At 37.4% G+C, this 16,068-nt stretch overlaps 1 protein-coding gene across 1 annotated transcript; it reads left to right on the forward strand.

Annotated features, from left to right (window-relative positions):
• Positions 1-4,943: 4,943 nt before the first annotated feature.
• On the forward strand, positions 4,944-8,177 carry LOC140150708 (heparan sulfate glucosamine 3-O-sulfotransferase 1-like). Its single transcript, XM_072172796.1, has one exon. The coding sequence runs from the start codon at positions 5,143-5,145 to the stop codon at positions 6,376-6,378; it is 1,236 nt and encodes a 411-aa protein (XP_072028897.1). The 5' UTR covers positions 4,944-5,142; the 3' UTR covers positions 6,379-8,177.
• The last annotated feature ends 7,891 nt before the right edge of the window (positions 8,178-16,068 follow it).

Below are 16,068 nucleotides of genomic sequence, written 5' to 3' on the forward strand. Positions count from 1 at the left end.
AATTAAGGTTAGGGTATAGGTTCGAATTAGGGTTAAGGTTGGGGTTGGGTTAGGGTTCGGGTTCTTGTTTGGGTTTGTTCAGGGTTAGGATTAGACGCGAACAACTACTGAGAACCTAGGGTTAGGGTAAGGCTTAGGGTTAGGCTTCGGTATAGGATTATGGTTAGACTTAGGCTTAGTGTTAGTTTAGGCTTAAGTTTAGGCTTAGGGTTACGGTTATGGTTAAGTTTAGAATTAGGGTTAGAATTCGGGTTCGGGTCAGGGTTAGGGTTAGACATGGGAACAACTCCTAAGAACCTAGGGTTAGGGTAATACTTCGGTTTAGGATTAGGTTTAGGGTTAGGGGTAGGCTATGGGTTAGGATTATAGGCTAAGGGTTAGGCTTGGCGTTGGGGTAAGGGTTAAGATCAGGGTCATGGTTAGGGTTCGGGTTTAACACCGGAAGAACCCCTAAGAATCGTAACCTGTTGTCAAAACTTGACCTTAATACTGATAGCCTTATAATTGGTGTTATAGGCACAATTATACTCGATGGTGCCTACGTTAGGCTCGGGTTAGGGTTAGGGTTCGGGTAAGGGTTAGGATTAGGGTTAGGGCATGAGTTAGGGTTAGGGTTAGGGTTAAGGGTTAGGTTAAAGATTAGGGTATGGGTTAGGCTGAGGGTTATGGTTATTGTTATGGTTAGGCTTAAGTTTAGGACTAGGATTAAGGGTAGGGTTTGGCTCATTGTTGGGCTTAGTATTAGGGTCAGGATATAGGTAAGGGTTAGGGTTAGGCGTGGGGTTATGGTTATGGTTATTGTTAGGTTAAGGCTTAAGTTTAGGATTAGGGTTAGGGTTAAGGTTTGGGTTAGGGTTCGGGTAAGGGTTATTTTTAGACGCCGGAACAACGCCAAAGAAACTAGGGTCAGGGTAAGGATTAGGGTTACGGTTAAGGTTAGGGTTCTGGTCAGGGTTGGGGTTAGACGCCGGAACAACTCCTAAGAACCTAGGGTTAAGGTAAGGCTCAGGGTTAGGGTTAATGTTAGGGTTAGGTTTAGGCTTATCGGTTATATGGGGGTCTCCTTGTCAGTCCGAACCACCGTCAATCCGGATTTTTTGGGTTAGTGTTAGGGTTAGTAATCCTAAAAAATAGTACTGACGGTTATTCGGACTGACGGTGTTTCGCATTGACGGGTGTACCCTGGTTATGGTTAGGGTTAGGCTTAGGCTTAAGTTTAGGGTTCGGGTGAGGATTAGACGCCGAAATAACTCTTAAAAACTCAGGGTTAGGGGAAGGCTTAGGGTTAGGGGTAGGCTTCGGTTTAGGATTAGGCTTAGGGTTAGTTTAGGCTTAGGTTTAGGGTTAGGGTTAAGTCTAGTGTTAGGGGTCGGGTTCGCGTCAGGGTTAGGGTTAGGCACCGGAACAACTCCTAAGAACCTAGGGTTAGATAATACTTAGGGTTAGGCTTAGGGTTAGTTTAGGCTTAGGCTTATAAGGATTAGGGGCAGGGTTAAGGTTCGGGTTAGGGTTAGGTTTAGGGTAAGGATTAGGGGCAGGGTTAAGGTTCGGGTTAGGCTAATGTTTCATATCTTATCTATGAACTCAATACAAAAATTAAGCGAGGAATGACTTTCGTATTCAATTTTGTTTTCCATTTATTTTATTTTATTTTAATTTATTTTATTGACGTGGCTGTCAAATTTGGACTGATGCTGTGCTTTACAGATTCGGACTGACGACGTGCTTTTCAGATTCGGACTGACGACGTGCTTTTCAGATTCGGACTAAAGACGCGCTTTTCAGATTCGGACTAAAGACGTGCTTTTCAGATTCGGACCAAAGACGTTTCGGACTGAAGACTTCGGACTGATGAAGTGTCGGACTAAAGACGTGTTTTTTATTTTCGGACTAGCGAAGCTTTTTTTCGGACTGACGAACCTAAAATGACTTTCGGACTGACGAACCCCAGATATAGTAAATTTGCACTTCGGACTGACGACGTTTCGGACTGAAGACGTTTCGGACTAAGGACGTTTCGGACTGACACCCTGCGCGGTAGCAGACCCCCGGAGCCGACCAAGATATGTCAGGGAACTTACCATACTGGAACCTATAGGGAAACGACTCAGTCAAGGTCACACAGAGTCACGTGGTCCATATTCATGATATACTATGTCTATTATAAATGACTGACAAGGAACCATTCGTTTAAACAAAATGGCCAGGGCCGGATTTACTCTTTTGGGGCCCTGAGCCAGGCCAAAATTTGTGAGGAAGGCATGTGTACTCAAGTGACCAGGTTTTAGTTTACAATTAGGGTGCATGACCGATATACTTTTCGTAGTCACAGAAATGTTTGAAGTAAGGTTTTTGTTTTCAAATAGGCTTTTAACTTTCACATCATAAACGTTGAGGGGTGTTTCCATAACCTGACCACCTTTTCTGACTACCTTTTCTGACCACCTTTTCTGACCAGCTTTTACAGTGAGCCCTGTGATATTTGATTCTTACACTATAGACCACAATGGCCTTATCCCAATGCCATAGTCCAATAACATTAACTCAACAATCATAGTGCAAAAGTTGACCTCAAGTTGCAGAGTATGAGTTTTTGTACCTAAATTTTCAAAAGAATTCATGAATGTACAAATGTATTGGAGTTAAAGAACTGTGCACTAATAGATGAGAATGTTTTGGATCCTAGTAGTGTTTTACACCATGCTGGGTGATAATTTGCAAGCTTTTCTCTCACGGACTTGTTAATAGATAAACAACATTTTTAAGGGTACATGGTTTTATATTTCTTTCTCACTTTAGATTATTTATTTGTACCTTTTGCTTGTCGAGTAGGCCTACCCTTTGATTTTGTTTTGTTTAATACAGTTTTGTTTGTATATTTAATGTCATGCACCATCGGATCGAGTGCCACTGATGTAAAAGCAATTTCCAAATAAAAACTTGAAACTTAAAAACTACAACACTTTCATGGTAAATGAAATTATTTAAAACAAATAAAATAAAATTTTGCACACATATCCAATTTTCCTGACTTCATTCGAACGAGTGCTCCTTGTGTTACCCTCAGCACTTCCCTGTTCAGACTTTGTCTGTCTGATGGACAATTAAGGGTATACGATGTATTGTTGGTCGAAGCAGCAGAAAACAAAGTAGTTCACAGCACCTTGCAAATGGTAGTGAGCTTTAGCAAAAAATGCATTGCTCAATAAGCACAATCGGCATTGGAAGTTTGCAATGCATTGTGGGACACATTTTGCAGTTTTGGGACACTTTGTCCTTTTACCTATCGGGAAAATTCAGAAAAATTGGTGTTTTGTGCGTACAAAATATAATTTAAAACATGTTTATACTAGAATAAAAACAAACCCAAAAATTTGATTATTGTATAAATTAATTATTTTATTATTTATAATGATAACATTATTACAATGATAAATTAATTATTAATGATTACAGCAATTTTCCAGATATGTCAGAGGTCAAAGTGTCCCAAAAAACCGAAAGTTACAATGGCGATTGGGCATATTCATAGCAAGCGTGTAGAATAATTCAAATATCACAGATATACTTTTGTAAGTGCTGCGGTTCTTGAGTTATGTTGTACTGTAAAGAGGGCTGAAAAAACAACACTTTTGTAAAACGTACATAACTCATTAACAATAAATTAAGCAAGTTTTCCAAAGTATATGATTTGTATAATGAACTTCTGCAAAACACCAAAGTGTTATTTTTCAATAATATATTGATTCAGATAATGAAAATCTGCTTCGACCAACAATACCTCGTATTCCCTTAAACCCATATTCACATTCATGCTGCACCCACTGTGCTGCACCCTTAATATATCAGGGCATGTATGACAAATACCATGAATATGACCTTGTGAAGTGGTAATTGTGTTTACTTTATTGATTATTGACCCAGCACCTGAAATGATAATTGTCTCCTCTCTAAACTGCCCTGTGAAAAAAAAAAAAAAAATTCACTTGATACTAGTAATTTCAATTTTATGTCACTTTTAACATCCAGAATGGTACAACATTATTGTGCAAAGTGTAAAGATAATAAAAAATGAAGCATATTGCAGTTACTGTCCGTTTTCCTATACACAATACACAGTGCTCTTTCCCATTGACGCGTGACCTCTACAAATAGCCTACGTTAAAAGTATGGGGATATGCCTAGTTAACGTCGCTGTGTGAAAAATAACCGGCCAATATTAACAGTACTCTTCTAAAGTTCTAGAAAATATAGTTTTGTAACATGTCCTAAATTTTTAGCTAATTTAGATGTTTGGAAATATGCGTACTTTGGTGTTTTAGGAAGGATATGTTAACGACAGATAACACCAAAAAATATGAAGAAATTATTTCCAAACCGTGTTAAGTCTGCAAACCACCATGTTTCTCATTTTCAAGAACGCTGGTTAACAATAAGCACGTATTGTCTCATTTCGTAAACAAAGACCACACACAATTGTTCTCTAGCGCTCGCTTTATAATCGTTCACCCAACTGAAAGTATAATCCCAGCTCAATGCTCCATTGTACGTGTAAAGCAGACACATATGTTGTGTGTATTTAACCAGAGAAGATATGATTTAATCAGTTGAGCTGTTTTCAATGAGTGTTATCTTGGTTTAATAGCTTTTAATGGGGTTTAAGTCCTGCAAAGGTCGAATTGAATTCTACTGTAGACATGACTGCATCATGGCAAACATCAAAATAATGTCAAATAAGATGGTAAAAAAAGATGGTCAGAAAAGGTGGTCAGAAAAGAGTGTCAGAAAAGGTGGTCAGGTTATGGAAACTCCCAACGTTGAGCATAAGGTTTTTGCACAGTAAAGACACACTGACGAATGACAGAACAGCCGATGGGAACTCAACAGCTGCATTGCCGTGTATTGAAGTAGCCTGGCAGATGCACGAAAGTTTTTCATGCGCAATACGATGCATTGAATAACCCAACCAGATACCAATTTCATTACGCGAATATGATTTACTACGGGTAGTAGCTGGTAGTATCTCTTGAACAGAAAAGTCGACATCAACCAAACTTGCGAGTTGTGACGTATTTTCAGCTTTGTTTAATATCAGATTTTACGTTTAATTAAGCATTTGAAGCACTTAATTGTAAACTGAAAATGAAGTCACTAGAAACTAGACGGACAACTAACTTGCTTACTGCATATACTGCTAGAACATATAGACCTACAAGCTTGTCCGTATTAATGTTGGTAATAATTTGCCTATTGTCAATGCTGCTATGCTATTGCTGGTCACAATACGTGTACAAGGATCCTTCACAACATCGCGCAGCTAACTCAAAAATGGAATCTACAAATGGAGACAAAGCCATTTTATCGAGCAGTAACGGCAGAATGGAATATAACGTAAAAGAAAGGTCATCTTCTGTGGTAACTCAACAAGCTCAACCTACATGGAACATTACTAGTTGCTACAGTTACCATGGGAAAAAACGTTTGAAATCGCAACGAGAGCTTCAAGAAATGGGCTGCGAGAGGAAACTACCAAAAGTTCTTATTATCGGTGTAAAGAAATGTGGTACTATAACTCTTTCACTGTTTCTCGATCTTCATCCTGAAATACAAACTCGAATTGAATTAGATTTTAATCCAAATGTTGAAGACTGGCTGAAACAAATGCCAATGAGTACATCAGATCAAATTTCCATAGTTGATTTTCCTGGCTATATTGATGATCCGAAATTACTGCAATATATGGTTAGTAATATCATTCATGATTTAAAATTGATTGTGATACTTCGTGATCCGGTAAAGAGAGCTATATCTGACTATGTGCATGTATCAGAAAAGATAACATGGTTAAGAAAAACGGGAAACCTAAAAGAGTTAGCAATTTATAGATCATCTAAACGATCATCACAAAACATTACGGCCCATCAAGGATACGAGATGCTGGGAAACTTTGAGGAAACAATAACCGATAACCATGGCAACCTTAATACATCGCATCTGTTTATTCGAAAAGGAATTTACATTGAATATATTAAAAACCTTTTTGAAAATGTTGACAGGAATCGTGTTCTTATTATTGATGGAGATGCATTCATGAAAAATCCTCTCTTGGCCTTGAAAAAAGTGGAAAAGTTTCTGCGACTTTCAGATTTCTTTACAGATGAACATTTCTATTTCAGTTCAAAGAAAGGATTCTTTTGCGCGAATGTCACAGGTAGAGAAGATACTAAGTGCATGACACCCAACAAAGGCAGGTCACACCCGACGGTACCCCAACATCTCTTGCAACAGATGTCAGACTTCTTCACACCCTACAGTTTGAAACTCCAAGAATACCTGAATCAGACACTAACTTTTTCATATCATGAATCTGGTAAATAAAATTTCATTGAAATGGAATGTTTCAAAATTTGAATGCTAATTTTCCTGGTAGATCAATCAATCAATGAATGAAATTTATTCCATCAAAGATGAACAACAAAAATACAATAATTATTATTAAAAAAAAGCCCCAGCACTGTGGTGGAGGTAGAACAAAAAGCAGAGCCTGTAAATGTTGAACCCACTGTATAATTAAATTGCACAATTAAAACAAAGATAATACGGGGAACTGTAGCAATAATTTTTAAACAAAATATAACGAATCATTCAATGATTGAACAGAAAAGAATACGTTGGCGAAGTGAAGTAATAAATCTACCATAGCAATAGGTGAAAACAATTGTGAATGTATCGCCCAACACTACAAGCAGGTTGCTCCATGGGTTGCACTCATCACCTGTGTATGTATGCCATCATAGATTGAATACAATACCGATCTTTTCAAATTGAGATACTAATCTTACAGGTGCGAGTGATCAGCATGATATGGTTCAATGCAGAGGTACAGCGTGAACGCACCAGTGCAGCGCGGTATATTCAAACATTGCTTTCACCTATTGCTATGATAGTTAATCCGATTATTAGTACACCACTTCGCCATTATGATATAAAAATACAATAGTTAACAATATAGTATAGGAAATTGATAAATGTTTTCAGTCATCCAGTTGTAGTATATGAAGTTTGGAATTAAATCAAAATACTGGACTTACTATTTTTAGCAAAGCTACGTTGCGTGTGATACCATCACACTTCATCAGGCAACTGGCCCGCTGGACTGGTCATGTGACTGATTTTACAACTAAGTTAACCACTGAGGGTACTTTGAACGTTATCCAAAAGAGGAAACTAGATCCCCCCTCGGAGCCAAGTGTGCCTGCCTTTTATGGGCTCCCGAAGATTCACAAAGCCGAACCAATACCTGTTGGGTCCATAACATACAATCTTGCCAAGTACGCGGCAGAAATACTCGGTCCCTTAGTCGGAAAGTCACCGCACCACATTAAAAATACGCAGGATTTTGTCAATCAAATCAAAGACATTAAGCTTCGTGAAAGTGAGACCATAACTTCTTATGATGTAAGTGCTCTCTTCACTTGTATCCCACCAGACTTTGCTATCAAAGTAGTGAAAGAGTGCCTCAAAAATTATGCCCCCACACACAGACCATTATCTACAATTTGGGTCTCACCATCCTCTCATACACAAGCTAGGAGTCATACGAACTCTCCACTCCAGTATAGAGCGGACACTATCATAAGTGAAACTGAACAAGTCCCGGAGGAGAAAGACCACATTGAAAAGTCACTTAAAATTGTGGCTACCCCAACTGGGCATTCTTGAAAGCCAACAAGAAGAAAAGCCAGGATAACAACAAACCAACGGGGGTGGCAGACCTACTAAAGCGCGGGCTACGCTACCGTTCATCTCGAGAACCTCGGAACGCGTCAAGAAACACCTGAAAGCGTACGGGATTGCAGCCTCGTTTAAACCTGGAAATACCCTCCGTGGAAAACTTGTTCATGTCAAGGACAAACAACCCAAAGAGAAATCCTCTAATCTTGTGTATGGACTTGTGTGTGCTGGCAAAGACTGCACTGAATCCTATGTGGGTGAAACCAAACAAGCCCTAAAATCCAGAGTAAACCAACATAGGCGGCCGAGCACCAACGAAGCCCAAAACTCCGCTGTTTATTTACATCTCAAAGAAAGTGGTCATTCCATAAACATTGAGGATGCAACCATTTTAGACAGGGAGGAACAGTGGCACCGCCGAGGCATCAAAGAGGCTATTTGGGAGAGAGTAGATTCACCATCACTCAATAAAGGGAGGCCTACGATACAACCTATCTCACGCATGGGACAGAGCCATCAAGCCGATCCCTAGCCGTCTGTCACATGACCAGTCCAGCGGGTCAGTTGCCTGATGAAGTGTGATGGTATCACACGCAACGTAGCTTTGCTAAAAATAGTAAGTCCAGTATTTTGATTTAATTCCAAACTTCAATATAGTATAGGTTTTCTCAGTTAATTTAACACATTTTTCGTTGTATTTAATATCCCGTTAAGTTTGAATTCGTCCATAAAATTTGGAAGTGTCTGTTTGAAAACTTAAATTTCGTCTTTGGTCAAATACATTCATGATCAAAAAGATTCATACAACATGTACAATGTTCATTTAATAGCCGGTTGACCAGCAGTTAGTGGTGGTTGAACCGAATTCCATATTGTTTAGAACAATAGAAACCGGCTATAACGCGTTATGAATTCGGCAGAGTGACGAATCGAGAATTTTGAGCAAATTGAGTTCTTGTATGCTTATTATTATGTTTCAAGTTATCTTTTATTTCCACCAACAATTAATGGTAAATCTTACTCACCGACGTAGTTATTGAAATTTTGATTTGGACGAATCGCGCCTAAGTAAGTGCCATAAATGAATTCGGCAGAGAGACGAATCGTATACTTAGCTGTACAAATCATGTTGATCTATAGTATTGTATAGCGGAAACCCCGAATTTTCTATATTACATGTCATATACTAATATATTTGATACCAACGTATAGCTGTAGGTATTTTCTATCCAGTGATACCAAAAATAAGTACAAACATTCCCCACATGATATTGTTGTGGTTTAATAATGTGAGTGCGCGCCCGGGAAATTGGAAAATACCGGAAAATCGTACGCAAAATATAAGCCAATATTGTTACTTTTGCTTCAAAATCCCCGAGTTTTTGCTAAATATTACAGGGATGACTATTTATAACTTATATAGCAACTTAAGTCTACATAGCCTTAGGACAACCAGTAAATTCTACACAAAAGCCCCAAATCCAGAATGCGTGCTATCGTTTACACGTAGTTGAATGCGTATTCGACCTCTCTCTGCGCAGTGGTAGAGACATTTTGGCTACAGCATAAAGCCGAATAGCTGTTAAAACGCGTTTTGAGGGATATATCGATTGTTTCAGAACATGCAAGTATTGCAAATAATTAGTGTACACTCACTTCTATAATATACATTTCAAATGAGTGCTCACGAATGTTCTAAATTTTTAGAAGGCTCAATGGAATGGTATCAAGATTTTTAAACGCCGTTTACTCAGAACAGCAATTTTGCGTATTCGGCACTCTGCCGTATTCATAACGATTATACATTATCGCCGCCCATGGTGGTCAGGCGCCTTTATGTCTTGAAATTAAACGGGAAAGATGTCAGTATACAGTACCCAGCAAACACAAAACGTTTTCGACATCATTCGCAAAAGGTTATAAAAGGTTGTCAGAAAACGTTTAAATGTCGGGTTATATAAAGGGTATATTAAGAGTATAAAACTTTTTCATAACCTTAAAAAATATTTTTTGATAATCTACTGCTCAGCAAACAAAAATGTTTTACAGAAAACGTTTAAATGTCGGGTTATATAAAGGGTATAAAAACGTTTTAATAACATTCCAAAAACATTCTTGAAAACTTGATACAAAACATTCTAAACAGAATGTTATTTTGGCGTTGAAAAATATTTTGCGAAAAATGTTTGCCTGAAATATTTTCAATAACGTTTTAAAAACGTTTTCATGACCTTTATATAACCCGACATTTAAATGTTATTAAAAGGTTTTGAAAAAACATTTTAAGAACATTTCTGTGTTTGCTGGGTTCAAATATTTTGATATAATGTTATTTAAGTATTGACACAATATTTGGCAAAAATGTTTGCAAAAATAGTTTACAAAAACATTTTTGAAAACATTAAAAATATTGTTGCAATGTGTTTTCATACAAAACGTTTTAAAACGTTATCATGACCTTTCTATAACCCGACATATTAATGTTATTAAAACGTTTTTACCTAAACCAAAAGCCAAAATATAACTTATTTAAAACGTTTTTAAAACGTTTTTGTGTTTGCTGGGTACATGAGAAAATTACGGTTTTTTTTTAAAATTATTTATTCAATGGTTTTCTAGCCACTTATTATATATTAATCTGACATATTTTGGTGAGTTTTGCAACTTTTTAAAGTCTATTTTTTTATTTAAATTTTAATGCTATACAGCGATGATAATGTGATAAACCGTCACAGTTTGTTACAGGGCAGGTCTATTGCAAAAACAAGTTTATCTCTATTCGATTAATTATTACATTACAAGTTGACACTCGTTGCCATTTTTATGCTGAAAAAAGAAAATTGTGTGGGTAAAGTTCGGGTTCGTACGTGTAAGCGTAATCCATTTTCAAGGCAGCAGGCTGATGACGTAATTAAATGAAGCGGACACTATATCATGCTCTCATTTACTTGTGTGACACAATCACAATCACTTTGACAAGTTTGACATTAGCAACAATGAGTTGTACTATTATTTACCATAACGATGCTGCATAACAATATGTAGACTATTGTTCTCATTTCGGAAACAAAGCCTCACACAGTATTGTTACTATGCCATTTGCTTTGTATTAAATATTTCATCCAACTGAAACTATAATAACTATTATAGCATTGCAATATCGCACAGGGAAATCAGATACATGAGCTTGTGGACTTAACACGGTTTATATGCTAGTCTCAGATTGATCACACTGAAATTCTAAGCTCAAATTATTTTTTTATTTTTTTAGCGCAAATATTTCTCATGATATTGATATACATATGAATTGTAATATCACAATTTACTAATATATAAAAAAAGAAGCGGCTGATTTTATCCATATCTTTAAAAACCATTAAATTTGTAATACTTAATTCAGAGTTTTTTCTGTGAACAATAACAGTATACGATCTGTGCATTGAGAATGTTTATAGTCCCTTCTCACAAAGCAGGCACATTCATTTCATGACGTCAACATTTTTCTAGGTCAAATCTGTCTCGTTCGAAGGAACTCATCGCTTAGGTTGGTTTTTACGGAATATCAATTTTTAAATGTCTTTCAAAAAAAAGAGTAATTTTCATTGTCCTCATAATATTAGCGTGCCAATGATATGATGTTGTCCGAGCAATATAATGACCTTTAAAAAGTTCTAACTCGATCATGATGCAGTCATGTCTACAGTAGAATTCACCAAGACCTTTGCAGGACTTAAACCCCATTAAAAGCTATTAAACCAAGATAACACTCATTGACAACAGCTCAACTGATTAAATCAGATCTTCTCTGGTTAAATCCACACTACACATGTTTCGTGCAATGAGCAATGAGCTGGTATTATAGTTTCAGTTGGGTGAACGATTATAAAGCTAATAATACTGTGTGGGCTTTTGTTTACGAAACGAGACAATAGTGTGCTTATTGTTAACCAGCGTTCTTGAAAATGAGAAGCATAATGGTTTGCAGACTTAACACGGTTTGGAAATAATTTCTTCATATTTTTGGTGTTATCTGTCGTTTACATATCCTTCCTAAAAGACAAAAGTGCGAATATCTCCAAACACCTAAATTAGCTAAAAATTTATGACATGTTACAAAACTATATTTTCTAGAATTTCAGAGAATACTTTAAATATTGGCACTACTTAATGTAGAGGTCACGCGTCAATTGTGAGAGCTCTGTGTATTGTGTATAGGAAAACGGACAGTAACTGCAGTATGTATCTACATACGTGCTTTGGAACAGTATCACGCAACAGATGCTGCCCGAGATGCTGACCATTAATTTTGTTTAAATGATGCTGTAGTCTAAACATCAAAGATCATTTCAAACAACTGTTACGTGTAGAAATAAAGAGTATAAAACCCATTAATGATCAATTAAATACTTTGATAATGTCTATTTTATGGATAAATTTGTTAATTATAGATCAGTACTGTTGTTGAGTTTGTATTGTCGACTATGCTTTCATGTAGAAAATGTCATTCGGGCCAGCTGTATGTAAAATTTTAAAATTGTAAGATTTTTGCAATGATGTGATTGTGTAGATCTGAATCGTGGCAATATGGCTGTATCCTTCGTGTAATTATTTAAGGTTGCCTTGAAGAATTAACAGTGTATGAATACCAACCGATTAATCCATTTAGAGAAAATATAGAGATAATAACACACCCAAGAACCCAACGGGCTGCAACGTTCATTGTTCTATTGTGTCTTATTAGAGCGCTGACATATTGGAAAATGTTGCCAATCAATATTCCTGAGAGTGTACATTAAACGTCCAGTTTTCGAAATTGGGTGACTTGTGCTTGACAGGTGCGAATTACATCTGATGGGCTCTCTAATTACTCTCTAACGCACAACGGCATTGATGTCATCGAATGGCTGCTTAGTGCTGTTATGTGTTAAGTTTCTATAATAATTATTATTACATTTATTTTCCTTTATTTTCTTTCTCTGTACTTATTCTTTACTAGGCTTACACTAACTTTATCACTCCCTCGCTCTCCTTCTCTCTTCCCCCTCTTTCTTTCTTTTTGTCCTCTCTCACTCTCCCTGTTCATTCTCCATATCCCTCCTAATACCCTCTTCCTCCCTCATCCCCTCTCAATACTTCTCACAGGGCGAAGCTGCTCCTCCCCCACCCCCTTTGGGTACGCCGATATTTCTATGCCAATCTCATTCTTAAAATAAAATTAAATGGACATTTGAAAAAAAATCTTTATAGGCCTATACTTATACTTACTTGTATATGCAGCATTTACCATTATAGAGTACTATAGAAATGTGGACCCGGCAGCCTTCACATTCTGATGTGTAATCGATCAGCTGGAGCATTCAATTTATTTAAATAAAGCGCCTGAAGTCAGGTGGGTGATAAAAAGATTATATCGACAACGTAAGCCTCCTTTATAGACTTCAGGCCCGCACAAGCGCACATTTGGGATACGTGAGTACAATGGTACCACTTTACACATGACTGCCCTTACACATGACTGTATTGTGATCACTTTAGTTATACTCGCCTGTTGTGTAAAGCGTTAAGATGCCGGATCAGTGACCAATTTAATGGCGGAACCCCTTTGTTTGAAACAATGGTACCACTTTTATGAATAGCCTGTCGCAATTTCTAATCGGCATCAAAGGAACAAAGCATTACATCATCTATTGCTACTCTACGACTATTGAAGCTCTTTGCAAGAACCCATACCAAGAAGCCAATTCCGGGGCCAGTTCATGCATGACTCTTGAAAGTCTATTCAAATATTGTTGTAATGAATTTCTTGCAGAACAATAAGTACTTCGTAAGTGTTGTAGATTTTTAGCAAATTACTTCGTTTTATTATTTAGGCTACTCAAATTTGATACACTCACCATGCTCACCGGAGTTTCACTTAGTCAACCGGCGTCTTCTTGCTCTGTAGATTTGTTGTTGCTAGTGATGTTGTTGAGACACCTCCGAGGATGTCACATATGTAGAAGACGTCAAACAAGCAGATGTTTTGGCCAGTTCCAAGAACATTTTGGCAGGAGTAAAAGGCACCAGATTGACTGGGAAAAGTGTTAGAGAGGGAGTCTAAGGACTTCCTTCGTAGGGTCTTGGAATTAAGCAATCCATATCAGAACTAAAAGACTAATCAGAACAAAGGGTTAGACATCGATCCTGTTTGGGACAACCTCCTGAACCCCCGGAACCAAGGGGGCACCACAACATCTTCTTGTTTGACGTCATCTACATGTACATCTGTGATGTCATCGAAGATGTCTCAACAACATCACTGACAACAACAAATCTTCTGAGCAATAACATCCGCTGAAGATGCCGGTTCACCGGTGTAAGCGCTCCGGTGAGTGTACCAAATTTGAGTAGTGCCAAGTTTAATTTTGCTTTCTATTTACTTTGTTTTATGTTACATAATATGAGGAATCGACTAAAAGTTGAACTAGCCTGATTACCATGATTACAGTATGACTGGTAATATTTTGAGACACCATTAGATCCTTGTTCGATTATGTAACTGAACGGGCCGTCATGTCAGCCTTGTAGTTTACGTCATGTGTTCTATACCGCACAGTGTCTTCGACCCTATATCTTCATGGCAGGAATCGCCATGGTAGGTTAAATCCACAGCCACGATTAGCCATTTGGTTCAAACCTTTAAAGCTCTTTTAAACTAATAATTAGTCGAGGGACATAACTAAGGCTACTCACAATTAATAGCCGGGTAATCGATCTTGGTTGTGCGTGATTAAGCTTGTATACCCCATTGAGGTCAATGGTCATCGACTTTTATACTGCCTACAGTGAGTGCAGCTGTACTACACGCTGCACGCTGTAGTCCATAACAGGACCAACGCAATATAAAATGGTCAAATTTTGAGTTCAAAGCGCACGGCCAATTTTCAAAGCGCATTCTAGCGACTATCATATCTTTTCAACACGTATTTCCAAGTTTATGAGACCAAATCTGGTTTCTTGAGAAAAAAATCATGACGGGAGATATTCATCATTTTCTAACCCGGTATCAGAAGATTTTCGTCTGATATCAAAATCGTGCATAGCAATTCACGTGTATCGATCCCGTGTATTCATTTTAGTGTCCCTTCTGCACCAAATAATTATTAGCCAGGCGGTGTCGGTGTGTACCGTAGTCTGTATTATAATATATCACAAATCATTCTGATATAAATTTAGATAAAATGTATACAACAACCTTACCCTGGACAACCTTAACCAGACAAAGGCTTTTCCACAAGCATGACAAGGTACAAAGTTCGTGGAAATAATCTTTTCAGTTATGAGTAATTGCAGTATTTTCAGTAGTTTCTGTTTGAAAAAAGAAAGAAAGAATAACTATTCATTCTTCTTCTAAGAACTTCTTAACTGTCCTTCTTGTGTTCATTTTAATATGCATTTGACAATCGAAAAGTTGATTAAAATATTAATTTTAATTTGTTCGCTTTGGCAATGTTTTGCTTCATTTTTAATGGATTGAAATATTAGGTCATGTAGGTCTAGACCTACTTACTTTATTGTGGCCAATATCATCAGTGATCATATCTGATGGTCAATAATAGTATCATCACTAATTCAACACAAAATGTGTATGCTAATAATAATATTAATAATACTGATAAATGATAATAATAGTCGGGTCACGTTACTATCGTGTAAATCACAGAAGGTTCAAGTATTTATATTTTGGGAACAAAACAGAAAACACCCGTTGTCAAAAGTTTACATTGCACTATTTTTTCACTCAGTCGGATTCCAGCAAGGACTGTGTCAGATTGCCTTATTAATTAGAAGTAGGCCTTACGATCAAGAAACCTGTAAGTATTGTCTGTTTGTGAAAATTTAACATCTTAGCTAGTTAGCCAATTGTGAGATTGCTATTCGCCAATAATATGACAGTACCAAGCCTCTGACAGTAAATTTGCATCCTGGTATACAGTGGCGTAGCTAGGGGTTGTTGGCGCCCATAGCTCAGGATACATAATGGCGCCCCATTCTTGAAACAATTATTAGGAGTGCGCTGAAATACCATTTGTATTAAAATTATTTTGGTTTAAGAAGTTCAGTGAATTTTGGTCTTTCAAATGAGTATATCTGTGCTGAAATGCGCGTGAAGCGCGCGAAAATAGACTTTTATCACTTGGAGGGGATGCAGAATCGATGCTGAATTGGTCAATTCTGCACCCCCTGAGGTGGCGCCAAGGGCACGTGCCCCTCTCTGCCTCCGTCGATACGCCACTGCTGATATAGGCCTACGGCCTACACCACGTAATTCCACTGAGTCCTGATATGAGATTT

This window comes from Amphiura filiformis, chromosome 4, assembly GCF_039555335.1.
Source record: "Amphiura filiformis chromosome 4, Afil_fr2py, whole genome shotgun sequence".
Lineage (NCBI taxonomy): Eukaryota > Metazoa > Echinodermata > Ophiuroidea > Amphilepidida > Amphiuridae > Amphiura > Amphiura filiformis.